Here is a 19,969-nt window from a genome sequence, read left to right as displayed (position 1 = left end):
CACTTAGAAGGATAATAATTTTATTCTTTAAATCCGCATGGCACCATATACATTGACTTTTGATTTAATTTTGCTTTAAATGTTCCAGATTCTTGAGCATTAAAATGTTGCATTTCTCTAAAGTCCACACATACTATGCAGTACATCCATTAAAAGATCTGAAGAGGGAGTCTTACATTGAACTTTCAATACATTCATTGTTTGATGATCACAGCTTTAACTGCTACTAGATGTCTATAACATCCTTTGTTATAGCACTGTAATTCCTAAAGGAACTAATAGCATCTGGTTACAGAAATGGTTCTGCACCAAAATGTCTTTTATTTTAATACTACAACAAAAGTCTCCAGATATTTATTGAAGTTGCATAATACCAATGAAAAGCAGTCAACTCAACCCCATATTGTGTTTTAAGTATATTTTAACAATGAAAATAACACTGTTCACTATCCATCCAATGACTAATTGTAATTTTTCTTTTTTTTTACTTTAACAAAGGTTGATTTATCAACTTAAAGAAAAACTAAGAGCTTTTGTTGCCACTTGGAATTTCAAGCAACAGATTGAAGTTCTTGGAACAACTCACTCAGAAACATCTACCACGATGGCCATTCTTCCTGAAATGGAACAACCTGGACATCATTAGCACTACTATTTTTTCTTCTGTTCGTAGCTGAAGATAAAAAAAGGAATTGGATAATGCAATGTATTAGACACAGGCCCTTCACCTCTGATACCTGGGCTCAAATCCAGCACAGACCAATAAGGTGAAACTCTCCTCTGTCTACTGGCTCTGTGTGAAATTATTTTTTTTAAGCATTCTCAGCCATTTCCTAGTGGGCATGGACCCACAGAACAAAGCTGCCCTAATTTGGCAATCTTACTCAGAGAAACCAAAGGATGTCTGAGGCGGAAAATGAAAAAACATTGCATTGGTGAAGAATGGTTGCCTTTCCAGAGTTGGAGCTAATGTGACTGTTGGTGCAGACTAAAGGGTGTTTTACTCTGTATCTAACTATGCCGAACTTCATTTGGGAGTACCCGATACAGAGTGCCCAAAATTGAAATGTTCCATTCCCAAGCACAAACATCCCTTACTTTAAGGAACACAAAAGTCTCCAAAAAATAAAGTTGATTCCCTGGTCGCTAAGTTGCTAAATTTGCTGCCCTATGTGGAAATCAGCCACACAGACTAGGAAGGTACCAGGCTCGATTCCTGGTCACTGCTGGGCGAGATGATCTCAACCAGAACGGCAATACAGACACCCAATTGGCCTCAGCAAAGCTGAGCTAAGGAAGTTAAAAAAAATTCAGCCAAGCTTCCTGCTTTTGATTGCTATTGAGTAACAGTGATATGGTATGTTTGTGTGATATTTTGGGTGATAATATGAGCAGGCTCAGCTGTGATACACCCCCAAACTCAAATAGTTTCCTGGTATTTAAAATTGAGGCTCACACAAAGAATAGCCAGTGTGATGAGGTACCAGATGACGGCCAGTGCCAGTGCAACACCCTGGCATGGGTCAATCAATAGGAGGGGATGAGAGAAAATCGGAAGGGGACAGCCTAAAAGATAAAAAGGGTGAAGAAAGATGCAATTGGTAGCACATGATGTCACTGCCTCACTGATGATATTGTTTGATATGCTTGTGTTTACAAACCAAATTATAATCCGACAATATTCCTTCAGAGTTTCATTTTACATGCTAGCAATACAATTGCTGTGGGAAAGATTCTCCTGCAATCTCATATTTAGGTTAATCATTCCTTTTGAGATTTTTTCCCTTTGGCATATAAAAATTGATCTTAAGAGGGTTCCACTGTGAAATGGTAAGCGATCTTTTCGCTTAAGTCCTATCCCTAAAAAGATACCGAGGGCAATCAAGGCAACACAAGCAGTTTCATGCTTCATTCCCAACCAGAACTTCATATGTTTGAGTCCCAGGGCTGCCTGTCACTCGAAATCAGTTGGTTGAGCTTCATCAGTTCTCAACCAGACCCCTAGAGGAAGCGCTATGTGGAAGTGAGGGATTCCATTCTCGGGGAGGGAGTGTGGAGGGAGGGGAAAGAGAGAGAACTGTCATTGTCCAACGCACCCTGCTCAAATCGCACCTCCTGCCAGCCGCTCACAGAGCTGCATTGACAGCAGTCGTGGAGAAGTCTGCATCCTGGACCGTCCTGCTCTCCCCCAGCTGGAGGAGGATGCATCTCGGTGAACGGCCTGCAAGGGGAGAAAGACAGGAAAAAAATGGAAAGAACATTTTAAATAACTGGGGGCAGCTTATTATTGGGAGCACTTTACATGTTAAAATCACAGTGGAATTCACTAATCAATGTCCATTAAGGTCAAACCTTAATGTGCATAACAATAAGAAGACTGACATGACAAAGAAAATGTCAGTCTTAAAGAATAAGTCTCACTATCAAGGCAATTAAAAAAAAGATTTAACAGTTGAAAAGATTATGAACCAATTTAACAATTTTTCTGGTTACTTTTGCGCATTTCTAATTTTTTTTGCATATTTATATTTAAAAAGTCCCTGTTGATGGCATCATTGAGGGAACTTTACAAGAGGAATTATTGTGTCTGACAGTGCAAGAGCACTGTAGTGATATGCAAGCAGTTGTGATGACAAAATGTACTAACTTGTAGGAGAACATAGGAAAATAATTTTACTCTAAGAGAAGTAAAATTAAGTGACCTAATTAAGAAAATTTTGTGCATTTTTGCAAATGCCAAAATCTTGCTCAGTTCAGACTACTTGGTGTTCAAGTTGGACTGTCCATTTACAAAATGATAGCAGCCAAGTATAGAGGCATGAAACATCCATCTGCACGTGTATCCTGCCATTTTGAATATCCCGCTGTACATTTCCCCTCTGTAGTGGCAGGTTGTAAGCCGAGGTTAAAGTGAGATAGATTTCCAATATTTCAAGTCTAAAGAAAATGCAGCTTGCTAAGATTATAAAGCCACGTCTGCTTACAAACTGCTCTGAAGCACTTTAACCACTAGTGGCAAATGAGTGACAAGTGCAAGCCACATCAAAGATATTTTAATGTTTTAAAAAATGAAGTCAGTATCTCCTCAAAAGTGGTCCTCCTATTGCCAATGTGATCAGCACTTACCATTCGGAGATATTCCAAAACAAACAAAATGAGATTTCAAATTGAACAGGGAGTCTCCATTTTCAAAAATGAAATTATCTAATAAGATTCAATTACCTACAAAAGGTTCGCCTTAGAACAAAAGTGATCACATCTCGGGTGATCATAAAATTGATCCATTTTGTCTGTCAAATTGCGAGTTAGTACAAGTATAGGAAATGAACAGATGTATGTAATATAATTTCATACCAGCTAAAATGGACCTGTCGCCAAGCCACCAGTGCTCGTGCTACTGAAGCGCCTAGAGCCATGTAATTAAACCTAGCTCTCTATTTACAACCTGCCTCTTCTCTCCTCTGGGACTTCTACTGAGGAGATTTATCAAGCACAATAAAAAATGAAGTCCGTGCCTACAGAAGCAGGTAAAACACTTACTCCTCTTACAAGCTTGTTTCAGATATCACCGTCGTGTCACCAAAAAAGGGCAATGGCACTGAGTAAAAACGTTAACACAGAAATGAAGCCATGAAAACTGAGCCTCACCACCATATGGCTGACGAGCGCAAAGCAAACAAAAACAGAACGAAGACGACAGCAGGCAACTCTGCACAGATCTAAGAGTTTCTGTTACTGGACTATGCCCTCTCAACGATAAATTTTACACTTTTCTTGTGACTTATAAGTTGTTTATCAAGCAGAGAGATAAGGGTCAAAAATCTGTGTGACAGAAGGGAAATTGGCTGGGGAAATAGCTGGAGTATATGCTGCAAGGAAAGGGCTGAAAGTGATACTATGTAGCTTGCTGAGTACCATATTTCATAGAATATGATCACGGGGTTAAATGTTTTACACAAAATTCATCATCCGGAGTATATTAAACAGATGATTTTTTTTTGGTGAGATCTGTAAGAAGCGAAGCCAAGTCCACAGCAATCCAATCGGGGAGATTTTCTAAGCAGTTATAATGTCAAAAGTCACTGATGTATGGGTAATAGTTCAGCTCTAGGAGACGAGAAGAATAATTCTGCTCTAGGAGAAATATATACCTAAGATGACCTAATTAAAAGTATTTTGTAGGTTATTTTGGCAATATCATAATTTCATCTAGTTTGGACCATTTTGTGTTCAGGGTGGACTGTCCTGTTACAAAATGGCAGTACCCATGTACAGAGGAAAAGCATTCCCTCTAATCATGTATTCAGCCACTCTGCATATCCTGCTGTGCATTTTACTTCAATAGAAGTGGATGGCCAGTCAGTGACTGATGCTTGCTTATGGCAAAAAGTACCTAAAGTACCTGGCAACTGGCAATCTAATGGTAGGTATATGAATCCTAGTGAATTATGCATCTGTTGCCTAGTAATGTAATGGGAGAGCAGCAGGGTACATCCTGACAGTAGTGCTTCTATTTGGCTTCTGGTAGTGCTTGATAAAGTCACTCCTGTTTGATCCAAGGAATGCAGCTTAAAATAACAATGTATACAGGGTTCACATTTGGCTTCACAAAAACATTTGAACACTGGACATTCAAAACCCAAATCAACTCAAAGTTTGAAGAAAAATGTGTATTACAGTGGTCCTATCCATTTTCTATGTACCATTCTCTCTGTAACTAAGACTGATAACACTTATATTACCTCATCCAAATGCATATAGTTTGGTGACCTGATAGATCAATATAATTTTCAAATTCCAGTTTGAAAAAAATCTATTTCAGAAGCAGCCAAAATTATGATTTTTAAAAAAAATTCTTTCCTTTCATATTGAGTATTGTACATTTATACTTTTAAAAAGAAAGCTTTGTTACGATGCAATCAGCATACCAATCAAAGCAAATTCAAAGAGAGATCCAGTATGGCATCATTAGCTCAGCAAGATGGATTGGCCGATTAGAACATTTATTTAGCTACATGGAATGGACTGGTATGATATTATCAATTTAGTAATAATGAATGAGATCGTGGCACAATTTGTCTCAGCAAGCTGCACTGTAGACTGCCACTAGAACAGCTTGCTTCTATTCAAAGCATATTTGTTCACTAAGTGCCTCCACTGCAGAAGAAAAGAAAAATAAAGCAGGAGAAAGGGGAAAACTATAATCGAAAAGAATGAAGACAGATACAAAGCAAAGAAGTCTTAAGGGATAAAAGGCAAAGGTATTGAGATTATTATATGAAACCTGATTTCGTTGTCACTGAGCTCCCCCTGGCTATTAAAACTAGTGGAGGCCTATTTGTATTTAAGGGATGTGTATTCAAGCAATGAAATAAAGTGCAGTGCTTTAACGAGAAACAAATAGGCACATAAATCTACACGCCAGCAACAAAACATGGATATTTTAAAATCAATTGAAATTACGATCGTTTCATATATTAAAATTAAGAAAACTTTTCAAAATATGAACTATCACATTCTTAAGGAAGAAAAATGTAGTTAGCCAACTCTTTGAGATTATATTACTTTATACCGTACATTCATAATGAATATTGATAATTATCTGCAGGAATCTAATTCTGAAACCAAAAATGTTTGATGTGTCAAATAATGCACAGAGTGGGATATTATACCAACTTCCTTGCACTGATTTATTATTGAATCTTTTCCACAAGATCCATTTCTTGAAAATTACTATTATAAAACACCTTGCTCGCTGCTGTTTGCTATTCTGTGCTATCTACACCTGCCAGCCTATCTGCACGTAAAAGTCACCACATTCTGCATGAATGTATCACAGTACAACAACTCTATCACAGGACATGCAACAGCTCTGTGTGATGGGCGATCCCCACAGAATAAAGCCATTATGTCTTTTAAGAAAAACTTAAATAAACTCATAAAATCAGTCAACATGAGGTGCATATGAGAATCACAATGGGACTAGATGGTTTATGGAAAAAGAAATCACAAATGATTAGGCTATACAGAGCTCACTCCTCCTTTGGGTTTATGAGGCAAATACCTGCTATCACTGGATGATTTACTTTCCGCTTAAAGTACTCCATCCATTCTATATATAGAAAGTTACAACACAAAAGGAGGCCATTCGGCCCAGCATGCCCGTGCCTGCTGAAAAAGAGCTATTCAGCTTAATCCCACTTTCCAGCACTTGGTCCATAGCCCTGTAGGTTACGGCACTTCAAGTGCACATTCAAGTACTTCTTAAATGAGTTGAGGGTTTTTGCCTCTACCACCCTTTCAGGCAGTGAGTTCGAGACCCCTATCACTCTCTGGGTGGAAAAAAATCTCCTCAGCTCCCCTCTAATCCTTCTACCTATTACTTTAAATCTATGCCCCTTGGTCAATGACCCCTCTGCTGAGGGAAATAGGTCCTCCCTATCCACTCTACCTAGTCCCGTCATAATTTTATATACCTCAATTAAATCTCCCCTCAGCCTCTTTTGTTCCAAAGAAAACAACCCCAGCTTATCCAATCTTTTCTCATAACTAAAATTCTCCAACCCTGGCAACATCCTCGTGAATCTCCTCTGTACCCTTTCTAGTGCAATCACATCTTTCCTGTAATGTGGTGACCAGAACTGTATGCAGTACTCAAGCTGTGGCCTAACCAATGTTTTATACAGTTCTAGCATAACCTCCCTGCTCTTATATTCTATGCCTTGGCTAATAAGGGAAAATATCCCATATGCCCTTTTAACCACCTTATTGACCTGTCCTGCTACCTTCAGGGATCTGTGGGCAAGCACACCAAGGTCCCTTTGTTCCTCTGCACCTCTCAGTATCCTCCCATTTATTGTGTACTCTCCAAATGCATTACCTCACACTTCTCTGAATTGAATTCCATTTGCCCCTTTTCTGCCCACCTGACCAGTCCATTGTTTCTTCCTGCAGTCTACAGCTTTCCTCCTCACTATCAACTACATGGCCAATTTTTGTATCATCTGCAAATTTCTTGATCAAGCCCTCCACATTCAAGTCCAAATCATTAAAATAATCACAAAAAGCAAGGGGCCTACTACTGAGCCTTGCAGGTGCCCACTGGAAACAGCCTTCCAGTCGCAACCCCTCCCCGTCAACCATTACCCTTTGCTTCCTGCCACTGAGCCAATTTTGGATCCAACTAGCCCCTTTCCCTTAGATCCCATGGGCTTTTACTTTTAAGCCAACTTTTTTTTAAAATCTGGGTAGTTGGCTAACTTCACCCAAGAAGCTGGTAATTATTAGTACTATTCGCTATTACAATTATTACCAGAAGCATGTCAGTTTGAAGTATTTCTCATTCTGAGGAACGATGTGACTAATTGATTTAATTTGTATGGAGAAACACTCTTCGGTTCTGTTTGTCACGGAGCGAGATGCTATTGACGTGTGCTTGTTACTGCATGTTCTATTGGCAGGCACTTGTCTATGTAAATACAACAGTGTTTTCTTACATGCAGTTGGAGCCTAGTGGGTCTTCCACTGACAAAAGAACGGCTCAATTGACATGGGCTTTATTGGTGGCAAACCATGAGACAATCGCCTGCCAATATCTATGGAGCTATAGGCCATTTGAAAAATGAAACAATTGTAAAGAGTTGCATCAGACATTTTTAAAGAGATAGCGCCCCTTTCAGCTTTTGCATGTCACACACATATATTACATACACGGATCAAACCAGCGCAGCATTCACGTTTCAATTTGAATTGAGAGATTGTACGACACGCTCTTCAACAGTCAGGTTGGTAGGAGGCAACGATAAGGGTGACGTTATTTAAGAAAAGGAATCAATACAAAATATATATAAGCATGTCAAAACGACATGCAAAACTTCCAAATCTAATCCTCACACTAGTAAGCTAACATGTTAGGAAAGATTTTGTCAATATGGCCTGGCCCCATTGCAGTTGATCAGTGAGGGAGCAACTAGACCAATGGCAATTAAAGCACTCAGAAGTTCTGATGTGAGAAATCTGGTATGCGAAATACAAGAGAATGATCACAATATTTGCAATGCAGCCCTGGTCTCAACCCAGTCCTTAACGTCACCATCCCCTTCATCTGATCGGCGTTACGCCTGTTAACTAACTCGAGGCGCTACAAGTGTGAGTGAACAGCCAGTTAAATAAGGAGGCGAGGAGTGTGGTGGGGGGAGAGGCAGGGAGGCCATGGTTGTTATCATGCATTCATCTCTCTTCAAAATGACTTTTTTTAATGTTAAATTAAAGAAGCTCGTGCTATGCAAATGCAAGACTTCGATCACAGCCCTACATCAGTAATTGCTATGCAGAAGTCTGAAAGCAAATTACTGATCAGTGAGCTGTTGCAGACTGCGTACGTGAACTGGAAACGGGATCACCAGCAGCGGTTTTTTTTATACAGGGGAAATAAAAAAGACTGTCGACATGTAGGGTCTTCGCGGCTACGATTGGGGAATCTCTTGCAGTTTGATTTTGATTTTATTTCGGAGCTGTTCAAACAGTACAAAGCATTTCGACGTTTCGGGTTGATATTTAAAATGCAATCACACGGGCATGATGACATTTACTAAAACTGTTCCAAGTTGACTAATGTTTACACTGCAAAAGCCTGCTGCTATTCGATCGGCAGTGGCTCGGCGTTTTCGCAATCCCGGCCCTTTTCTCTGCAATTTGTAAGGCTGACAAACGCCCACGGTCACTATTTGTTAAAAGAAATCAACACCTTTTTTTTGTGTGCTGAAACGCAATCGTAGCGGGCGAAGGGCTTCGGAGTCTGCCTGTTCTACCGAGTCCTGAGCATTGAGTCGACACGGACTTGTGAGGATGCCTCCAAATAGCCTTGAATGAGGAGCACGTTCCCGGGGTCTGTTCCGTTGCTTATTTCCATAAGTCGTTCGTTCATTTTTCACCGTTGTAAAGTAGGGTTTGCATATTTTCATGTTCCTCGTTTTCGGGGAACACGAGAACTTATTAATCATCCTCGACTATTTCCTTAAATTGGTCAGCAGACACATCTCGACGCTTCCTGGTTTATTATTCATGTCTTACGTTCCATCTCAAAACAGGCTGTTCAAACCAAATAAAGTTTGGAGATGTCACACTACCTGTTCACTTTTGTTTTTTTTTGCAGCTAAGTGTGACGTAATTCACTTTGTACTTAACCCATGAGACTTACATCCTGGTGTTTTGCAATATTTAAATTAATAATCCCTTCAAGTTTTTGGCTATAATCTAAATCTATCTATATATGCTCTTATTATCAGGATTTTCCCTACTCGCTTTAAATACTTTGGAAGAATGCAACATTGCTTTCAATTATGAGCTTTTGAAACCTGGTGACACCAAAATACGTTAGTGAAAAAAGAGCAACGATGAGCTACGGCTGTAAATAAGTTTAACATGCGCCAACGTTTCTTCTTCCAGGGATCTAGTGTTTCTCAGGTTTTCTCTTCATTTGTACTTCATACCACACCTGATGACCCAATCTCCATGATTTTCCCCTATATTTCATGGAGATAATGTCACAACTAAGTAGGCACTCAGGGAAAGAGGGCATCATAAGTGCCGTTCTACAACTCATGCATCAATTTACCTTCAATTTTAAGTTAACATCTTTAAAAGCTATTCAATTACTTGCCCAATGTATGGTGTACACAGAAAACAGGAGTCATGTGATGCCATCTATGTTCTACTGGTAATATATTCTACTACACATTGAAAAAATACTGCAGAGAAACACCGTCTCTTCGTGAAATTCAACAAAGAATATCAATCTTAGGGAGTGCAACACCAACATCTGTATGTACATTTTCTTCAATGACAAGAATAAGTAGCAAAGACGTTTTTCCAACGTTTATCGGGGGATATTAGTTGATTCTGATATGTTTTGTGGCATGGTTTTTGATGGGGCACGAATTCTCGTTTTGCCCCAACCCCCACCCCCCTCAAGACAAGCACATCCTGGGTTCGAGAAGGTTGATGGATGATCTGCTCTCGGGATTTCCCGGGTGCAACTTTTCACTCCGTACCAAAGAGGTAAACACCCATTCTCATATTTTACTCCTCTCTCGTGGCACTGTGGCTGAGATCGAGGATCATTGGAAAAAGGGAACCAAATGTGCATTCCTTCACTTCCCTATACTGTGTATCGGTGCTTGAACATGCTAAACCAGATCGAACAATTCTAGTACCTCGTGTTTAAGTAGGAGATGATCTCTGGTTACAAGGTATACAGTTGTATCAGGCAGAGAGTTGGTGGGTCAAGGGCTTGTGTTAAATTATCTGGATGATTTTTAGAACATAAGAAATAGGAGCAGGAGTAGGCCATAGGCCCTTCCAGCCTGCTCCGCCATTCAATAAGATCATGGCTAATCTTCGACCTCAATTCCACATTCCGGCCTGATCCCCATATCCCTGGATTCGCCTAGCGTCCAAAAATCTATCTATCTCAGCCTTGAATATACTCAACCACTCAGCATTCACAGCCCTCTGGAGTAGAGAATTCCAAAGATTCACAACCCTCTGAGTGAAGAAATTCCTCCTCATCTCAGTCTTAAATCGGCGACCCCTTATCCTGCAAGTATGCCCCCTAGTTCTAGATTCTCCAGCCAGGGGAAACAACCTCTCAGCATCTACCCTGTAAAGCTCCCTCAGAATCTTATATTTCAATGAGATCACCTCTCTCTTCTCTTGTTTTCCATCAGTTGAGCGATATTACTGGTGGAAAATTGGCATTTTTCATTTTGGCACCCAGTGTCAGTACAACACCCTCATTTGGCAATTGTTCTAGGAATGTATCCCTACCCAATGTGAGATATCCCAGCATCAGAGGTTCTGCCGTGGTCCATTTTCCTTTCTTACATGAGCCATCCTAGAGGGCTTTCTATGAGTGGGTGTCTAGATAGTGCTGAATTAATTGTTTCATACTCCAGACTCATGCCTACTGGGAACTTGGGGGAGACCACCCAAATTCGTTTGACTAACACTAATTAGATTTTAGGTTGGAGGTTAGATTAGTTCTGAATTTGCCCACAAACTAACTTCTGCTATGTTATTTGGCCTACCTAAATTGCAAGTACTGATGTAACTAAGACTTACTTCAGCCTCTTGTCCCGTGCATCGCCCCTCCCCCCTTTCTCCCAACCACTGGGAGCGGGGCCTTCGGCTGCTTAGATCCCACGATTTGGAATTCCCTTCTTAAACCCCGCCACCACTCAGTCTTCCTTTAATATCCCCCCAAAGCCCACCTCTTTGACAAAGCTGTTGGTTCTCCCTCCTAATTTCTCCATCCTTGGGTGGGTGTCCGTTTTGCGTAGGTATCTTTAAAACAGCAATGCAAATGCTAACGATTGTACTTCCTGGGATGATTTGGCACCAACACTAATTCAATTAAGCGCACCTAACATAATTCAGGCAGCTTTCGTCATCTTCACCCGTGTATTTCTGTAAGATGATCCCAGATAACAGCACCAGGAATCAAGAAGGACTAGGACATTAAAGATACTTTCGAGATGCGGGTTTTTTAATCCCATCAGATAAACGCACTATTACCGACACAGGGGACTGTATTATTCCAAACACACTGCATGAAGTTAGATGGGGACTTTTGCACCAAAGCAATAGGTTATCTAAAGCTACAGGGAAATATATTGTACATTAGCTAACGGAACGGGAGACTGTATTGAAACAAGCAAACTAAATGGTACCGGGATATACCGGTACAATACAATTCCCGGTACCATTTAGCTAGTTTGCCTAGCTGAAGGGGGTGATGTAAATCTGCTCTAGTTGTTTAACATTACACAAAATATAATGCGTTGAAACAGTGACATAGATAAGCCATTAAAACAAGCAGCTTTGGAATTATTCCGAGCGAAATGTGCATGATTCTAAACTGTCTCATGGTAAAAATGGAATAATTGACTAGACCCTTAATCCGATTACAGCCTATGTTGGTCTAATTTCCAGAATTACTTGTTAATCAAACTGGATCACTGACAGCTTTTCAAAATGTTGTGACTCTTAAGATTGCTCAGTTTAAAATCTAGCGAATGGCAAACATAAGCGTGTGGTTCACTGACTAAATTCAATGATATTGTACATTTCCTTTTTTGTTGCTGCTTTTACCGTTATTTCACACTCACAAGAAGACACACATATATAAGTTTTGGGAAGTTTTTTCTATCCTCAGACATAATTTTCACTCTGAAATGTAGTGCTTAAGGGCCTGAGGAGTCTGTTAAGTTTTGCATTACTGCCATCTTCTGTGGTGTGGGTGTATTTAATAACCCTCCATTTTGAAAGAGGAGCAGGAGGATATACAAAACAGGCACTTTTAATAAAAACGACCCGTAATCCTTGACGATTCAATCCGCAGAGTTTGGGAAATTTGCAAAGCATGGCTTTGGGAACTATATGAAGCAGTAACACATAAGACTATTTAATCCCTCCAGTAAGAGCTGAGGTGGGACATCTGGCAAAGCCCATTGCTTTGTGTACTTTTGAATTCCCTGACCCTGCGACAACCGCTTCTTTCCAAATTCCATCACGTCCAACAACAAACGGGGAATGATGGAGACGAATGCCAGTCCTCGAGGACTCATTAAGATTGTATATTCATTAACGGCGGAAAAATAAAGGGGCCATTGAGCGGCCGTTAGTACCAAACGTGTTTTCCATAATGAACAGTAGACGGGTTAGATGAAAGCAACCCAAGGAAAAAAAGGAGAGGGAAATTAGACTGAGAAGAGTTTCTTCGAGGACAGCTTGTAATCAGTATACATTACAAAGAAACCGGGATTCGGCGCGACGCGATGAGCAGTAAATAACAACACGCCCCTTCCTCCATCCAGCTGAATAGTGCATCACACAATTCTTTCAGTCTTTGACTCAGCTGTAATATGCATGAAACACGCACCACGGGGTGAATTCGAGCTGCTGAGTTAACTGCACGTTATTCTTAATTCAATACTAACACATGTGCATACTGTGCTGATATGCCCACTCATTCATACATCCGAACAGTTTGGTGAATTACTGAGATGCACCAACACAATCAAAGGAACGTGAATTAAATACTACAGCTCGCTATTTAAAAAAAACAGTAAGCCGAGGAACTTGTTTATTATGTTTTATGTAATGGTATGCACAATTTATGCATCACCAACACCCCCCGCCCCCCACCCGCAAAAAAGGGAGAGGTAGACGTTGGAATATCACTAATCGCACTTACCAGGGTTGTGGGCTCGGTTGGTGGCATCGTGGTCACTGTCCCCTTGCTCGCTGTCACCGTGGCCACTGTCTTTCGAGCTCACTATATCCGCTTCCTGGAAAGCAGAACTGGAAGAAAAAAAGCATCGCCAACGTTAGCGCCCGATATTGAACACAAATAGGGCCCTTCTATCTTGTCAAGTAGTGAAATCTGGCGAGCGCTCCAGTTCAATGAGTCGCCTACCTGTTAACTCGACGGGGTCTGTCCACAAGAAAACTGAGTTCGGCCCGCTGGTGTTTTGTCTGGAAAGGAAAAGTTGTTCAGTAAATCATCAAGTCAACAATCGTTACTTAATAGGCAGGCAACGTGAACCGACTGCACCATTACTACCGTTCTATATGTACTAACATAAGGAAAGAATCGGACTAACGCACGCAGTTTTAGTTGAAGGCATCACTGTGATGGAGAAATTTAATTACCGTTACTAATATGACATTGGACCTCGTAATGACTGTACAATTACAGAATTGAAGGATAGTTCAAAGCTCCAATTGGCAAAGGATCAAGATTGATTAACATTTTAAGGCACAGGGTAGCTTTTGCAGGTTGAAGAGTGGGACAGTATTTTAGATATGTTTCTCCTTAGAATGTTTAGCGAATGGCGCGTTACCCTTACATCCTTTCATTTGACACAATACGTCAGATTGTTGGAGCTCTTAACGATGTCACCGTATTGCAGGGTGTAAACCGCTGTCAATACTCAAATGGTTAATGGGGATTAACTAAAATACTACCCTTCTTTCTGGTCGATATAATAAAGGGTTAAGCCATTCTTCTCATGCAAAGACAAGAGTTCTTGCGTAGCAGTTTTACTCTCCAATCTATGCTGGAAGTCAAAGATTATTTACTTAAATCATAGTAGTCTATCGGTGCGATCTGGCTGCATTTACAATGACATTTCATATTATGATGCCCTTCGTTGCTCTAAAGGTAATGCATGTAGGTGCATCCGAAAATAATCTCAAATGGATTTCAAGTGAGAAACAGCAGAGGATCGTGAGTTAAAGATGTGCGGCAGAGAAATTAAAGTAAAGGATTATATGAAAGGTATGAGGGAATGTGAGGATAAACTGAGATGAGCAAAATTAGAGAAAATAGGTGGGCAAGGGGAAAATGTAGATCCCTCTCGGCGCAGTTGAAGTATCTTACCTCGTTTGATAATATACTCCCATTGGAAATGATGTCGGGCTGCTGGTCCGTGTACCCAGTTATGATGGCCCCGCAAGGATTGTGGTCAGCGTCCGTACTCCTGGTTGGGCTACACGGTTTCAAGAACATGAGATCTGTTTTGGCCGATTCCGGGGTCAGGCAAACTTGGTAACAATAATTCTGGCTGTGGTGGCCAAAGCCCCCTTCCTCAACCGAGACCTGAGCTGCGTTGGCGTTGGTGGTCTGCACCAGCATGATGTCCGATTTACTGAGCTTCTTCTTCCTGTTCCTCGCTTGCCTGCAGCAGGCGCAACATTCGCTGGCCAGGCAGCTGTAGATGTTCAGCTTCTTATCCTTCTGGCACCGGATTGCCAGCACAATCATGGCCAGGAGGAAAACGAAGGACACCGAGCCCAGGGCGATGATCAAGATGAGGGTCAGATCCAACGAGTTCTCCTTTGGATTCCCGGCTCTGTTGCCCCGTTCTCCCTGGCGATCCACGGCGCTGTCCACGGCCATCACAAGGATGGTGGCGGTGGCCGACAGAGGTGGTTGCCCATGGTCCCTCACCTCGATCAGGAGCTCGTAAGGGGCGCTGGGGTCTTTTTTGTTGGTGGACAACCTCCTGACCGTCTTGAGCTCCCCGCTCCTCCAGTCCATCCTGAACAGTCCCAGCTCATTCCCCTTGGCGATGTAATAGGTGAGCCGAGCGTTGTCCCCATCATCCGCGTCTACGGCCACCAACCTGGCGACCAGGTAGCCCGGGTCAGCTGAGCGGGGCACGATTTCTTTGGCACTGCCGTTCCTGGACACGGGCGACACGATGGAGGGCGCGTTGTCGTTTTGGTCCATGATGATGATGTTGATGGTGGTATTGCTGGCTAGGGGAGGGCTCCCTGCGTCCCTGGCCTGGACGGTGAAACTGAACTCCTTGAGCTGCTCGTAATCGAAAGAGCGCAAGGCGTACAGGTAGCCATTCTCGGAGTTTATGGAGACATAGGTAAAAACTGACATCCCCTGAATATCGCACTCCAATATGGAGTAAGAGATGTAGGCATTCTGCCCTACATCGGGGTCCACAGCAGTCACTGCGAAAATATAAGCCCCGGGAACGTTGTTCTCGGTAACATAGACGTCGTAGGAAGGTTGGGAGAAGCGGGGCGCATTGTCGTTCTCGTCGGCCACTTGGACCTTGATGGACTTGCTGGAGGCCAGAGGGGGCGACCCCATGTCCTTCGCCATGATGGTGATTGTGTAGGAGTCGGTGGTCTCTCTGTCCAGTGGCCCATCCGTCAAGATGGTGTAGTAATTCTTGAAGGACGACTTGAGCTTAAAGGGGACCTGTCCCAGGATCTCGCACTGGAGCCGCCCGTTCTCGCCCGAGTCGCGGTCGGTGACACTGAGCAAGGCGACCACGGTGCCCGGGGCTGCGCTCTCGTTCACCGAGTCGGACACGGTGCTGAAACTGATCTCCGGGGCGTTGTCGTTCAAGTCGGTAACTTTCACCAGCACTTTGCAGTGAGCCGGCACCGCGTTGGGCCCCAGATCTTTCGCCTGCACGTAGATTTGGTAGAGGCTGCTCTCCTCGTAATCGATGACCCCTTTCACCTCGATCCAACCCGTCCTGGGCTCGATGCTGAACAGCTCCTTCACCCTGGGCGAGACGTGGTTGCTGAAGGAGTACACCACCTCGCCGTTTTTGCCCTCGTCCCGGTCGGTGGCGTTGAGCTGGATGACTAGGGTGCCCACGGGCGCGTTCTCCGGCAGGCTCACCGTGTAGACGGACTGCTCGAAGACGGGCACGTTGTCGTTGGAGTCCAGCACCTTGATGGTGAGCAGAGCAGTGCCCGTCCGCTGGGGCAGCCCCCCGTCCACGGCCGTCAGCACGTACCGGTGGACCGCCTGCTGCTCCCGGTCCAGGGCTTTCTCCAGCACCAGCTCGGCGAACTTGTTGCCGTCTCCCTGGGTCTGCACGTCGAGGTAAAAGTAACTGTTTGGGGTGATCTCGTAAGTGCGGAGCGAGTTGCTGCCCACGTCCGGATCGAAGGCGCTCTCCAGCGGCAGGCGGGTGCCGGCAGAGGCGCTCTCCGAGATCTCCACCGTGATGTCCGCCTCCGGGAAACTCGGCGGGTTGTCGTTAATATCCACGATCTCGATCTCCACGCGGAAAAGTTCCAGCGGGTTCTCCAGGAAAACCTCGAGGTGCAGCAGGCAGGTCGGGCTCTGTTTGCAGATCTGCTCCCGGTCGATTTTCTCGTTGACGAACAGCACCCCGTTCTCCAGGTTCACCTCCAGGTGGGGAGACCTGGAGCTCGGCACCGTCTGAAACCTGCGGGCGGCAAGTTTCGTCACGTCCAATCCCAAATCCTCGGCGATATTCCCCACGAACGTCCCATGCTCCTGCTCCTCGGGCACCGAATAGCGGATCTGGCAGGCAACACGGTCGACCAAGATGCAAACCAGCAAAAATAAGACGCTCATCTCCACAGCCCAAACCAAATCGCGACCCTTTTTAAGTTCAGGGTGGTGTTTCTTTTTTGTTAAAAAAAATATTAATTATTATTAACTTCGCGCTCTCTCCTGCTTTGATTTTTCCATCACATCTGTCCGCAAACGCCAGTTGCGTGAAGCAGCCTCATCGCACCCGCAGCTGAACTTTTTTTTTCTAATGAGTGAAATGATCGTTTGATCTCACACTATTCTGTAGTGGCCTGGATAGAGAGATTCCCCGGGGCTTTGGTTTCACATCAAACCCTTTTTCATATCCTCGGTGTAAACACGGCAATTGGGGTCTAGAGTTTATCATCAAAACACTTTCTGTTGTTCAGGCTCCCTAATCTGGATCTCACTGGGTTTTTTGTATCTCCCTCTCTCTCTCTCTCTTCCCTCTTTTTCTTTTAGTGCCTCTTACTGTTTGCTTTTCCCCCTCCCTCTCTCTCTCTCTCTCACGTTGCAATCCCCAGCTCCTGGTTGCCGTTCTCTCTACTGACAGATTGGAGCTCTCTGGGCTCAGCTCTCTGTTTTTGCGTAGCGCCCTCTTTGCGCCAACCAATGGCCGCCCTGGGCACCTTGAGCGCTCCGCCGCTATTGGCGAGCACCGGGGAAACGAGGGGCTGTGCGTCAGGTCCCTTCCGACCAATCGGCGGCAGAGTGGGCGGGGTCGGCTCATTCGCCTGCCGTACAGACCCGTCCCAGTCCGCGGACTTGCCTAAAGGGTTAATGGGCTGCACTCGCACAGGTGCCTGTACTAATCAGATCAGATCACAGCACATATACAAAGGGACACTCCTTTTGCTATGGTTTTACCACCCTCTGCGCTAAATGTACTTCTTGGTATACTGGCTGTGTGTGTGTGTTTTTCCAAAGCAATTCTGCTTGTTTCACAGTTTCTGATTTTAAAAAATCTCATCTTTCTACAGAGTCCCTATAATGATGTAGGCGAGTATTAAATATGTAATCAAAACAAATCTCAACAGATATGCAGATACTTACCATCTTGCATTTTATTAAGGAGGAGGCACTTCGACTTTTTGGCATCTCTCCCAAAAGTAATCCCTCACCGCCAGTCCAGATTGCTATTTAGTACAGACAATACCACTCTACACTATTACAAAGCGCTACATCGCTTTCTATTACATTATTTTGCGAAATGTCAGTCATTTATCCAAACGTATCCTTTGGTTTGTTTTTTGCTTACACCCCTGGCTGTATCGGTATTTTCTGGAGGGCTCCAGTTAATCAGGGTCTTTGCCTCTGTGACACGTGCCACATGTTGTGGGGGCGTCACTAACGGACGGTCTCTGTTGAGCCGACTGATTCTGTTGGTATTAGCAGGGAGTTCGTGTTATTACAGCAGAGATCTGTAAGCACGGGGCAAATGGCCTGAGTGTTGCTCGCAGCTAAAACAGTTGATTTTCTCATCGCGGGGGACGGGGGGGGGGGGGGGGGTGCTGATTTGTTCGGTTCATCTCCACAATCTTGTATCGCACGTCGACTATGTTATGATTGAGGTAGGAAAGGGTTTAATATTGACACCGAAAATGCACAAAATAAAATGTTATACTCCGAGAAACGAAGCTAGGATATTCATACGATATTTGCCACCTTACAATCAGCACTCCGCTTTGTACCAGATATGTATCCTAAAGCTTCTGGTAGGATCAAGATTTTTTTTAAAAATATAAACCGGTATCAATAAACAGTAATACCACCGATGTAATGCGACTTAAACTAAATACTCCCTAATTGCGCTCGTTGTTGGGACTTGTGCCTTTGCCGTGTAAAAATGCTTCAAGCCTATTCCGATGTCAGCAGAGTAGAATATGACGGCTGTCTCCTGCAGTCAGATAGCATGAGGGTTAAATGTGAGCACGGGGAGAGATTGGGCTCCTTTCTGAGAGCGCCTGGGCAGCGTTTTGCACAATATATATATATGACTGATTGATAGATAGATAGATAGATAGATAAATTAAGAGGTATTTTCCCAGGGGTGTACATTGATTTTGCAGAAAGCATAAGCTCTTTCTGGGCATTTGTGTTATTTCCGCAGACGAAAGAGACCGATTTCTGCGGCTTTTTACTCGCACAGCCGAACAGTGGCGGTTGGGAGGGGGAGGAAAGGGCTCCGTAGGCGCGAATAGCTAATTTCATTTCCGTCTCACGTATGAGATGCGGAGAGCTGGGGCAGTTTATAAAAGAAAGGTTTGATCAATAAAAAGTAGATTATGGTCTATCAGAATATTAATGCACCCGTCTAATCAATACGTGCTTCGTGGTTCCTTTTACAGACACAGTCGGAAATAAAGGCTGGACATCTTGATCCTAAAATGAATCTTCCTTTTTTGTGTGTGTATATATAAAGCCAACTGCAATTGCTCTTTAGCTGATATTCTTTTTGAATGAATATATACTAGTTGACTTTTATTCTCAGAGTATATCAAAACCACCTCCCGTAATGAGTTCTTGTCAACTGCCCTTGTTAGAATTAGCTGGAATAGTTCATTGGAAAAGATAGTGCTGGAATCAGCATGTCCTCGCTGGGGTAGACACACGGTGAAATCTCTGCATGTGGCGCGATCTGTTGGGTATACATGCCTCCTATCTGCGACTTAAATAATAGCACGTACTTATTTTTAGATGTGTGGAATGTGAGGCTGTGAAGAGACACGCAGACAAGATATCCTATGCGAAATTTGGACTAACATTTCACAATGGTCTAAATTGTGGATATATTCACACAACATACTGCCAATTCTGAAATGTTAAACTGATGCTGATGCTATCAATTCAGACGATATCTGTGAGCGGATTCGGTGAAGTTTGTTTCTCATTACCAAATACAGACCCTGGTGGTGCCAAGCTTGGAGCTTCCCTCCTTTGTGCATTATCTGAATTCTACAACTGACGTTTTCAGGATGAAAATAATGCACAAGGGAAAGTGTGTTGTCAGGGCCAGTGTTCCAATTCGGACGACTCTTTTCAGAATCTTCCAGCTGATGTTGACAAGTCTGGTTATGGACAGGCCAC

At 43.2% G+C, this 19,969-nt stretch overlaps 1 protein-coding gene across 2 annotated transcripts in view; it reads right to left on the bottom strand.

The window, feature by feature from the left end:
- The window catches only part of pcdh10a (protocadherin 10a), a 42,278-nt gene extending 24,858 nt beyond the window's left edge, over window positions 1-17,420 (bottom strand). The window contains exons 1-4 of one of the 2 annotated variants that reach the window (XM_067994286.1): window positions 14,444-17,420; window positions 13,478-13,536; window positions 13,256-13,362; window positions 2,097-2,221 (exon numbers count right to left, since the gene is read on the bottom strand). In XM_067994286.1, the coding sequence (XP_067850387.1) occupies window positions 2,127-2,221; window positions 13,256-13,362; window positions 13,478-13,536; window positions 14,444-16,924 (2,742 nt within the window). In that variant the 5' untranslated portion in view covers window positions 16,925-17,420 and the 3' untranslated portion in view covers window positions 2,097-2,126. The remainder of the gene's footprint in view (window positions 1-2,096; window positions 2,222-13,255; window positions 13,363-13,477; window positions 13,537-14,443) is intronic. The other variant, XM_067994277.1, reaches the window with a different exon arrangement.
- Window positions 17,421-19,969: the final 2,549 nt, after the last annotated feature.

This window comes from Heptranchias perlo, chromosome 1 (genome assembly GCF_035084215.1).
Source record: "Heptranchias perlo isolate sHepPer1 chromosome 1, sHepPer1.hap1, whole genome shotgun sequence".
NCBI lineage: Eukaryota > Metazoa > Chordata > Chondrichthyes > Hexanchiformes > Hexanchidae > Heptranchias > Heptranchias perlo.
The sequence above is the reverse complement of the archived record's forward strand: the minus strand, read 5'-3'. Positions and strand labels throughout refer to the sequence as shown.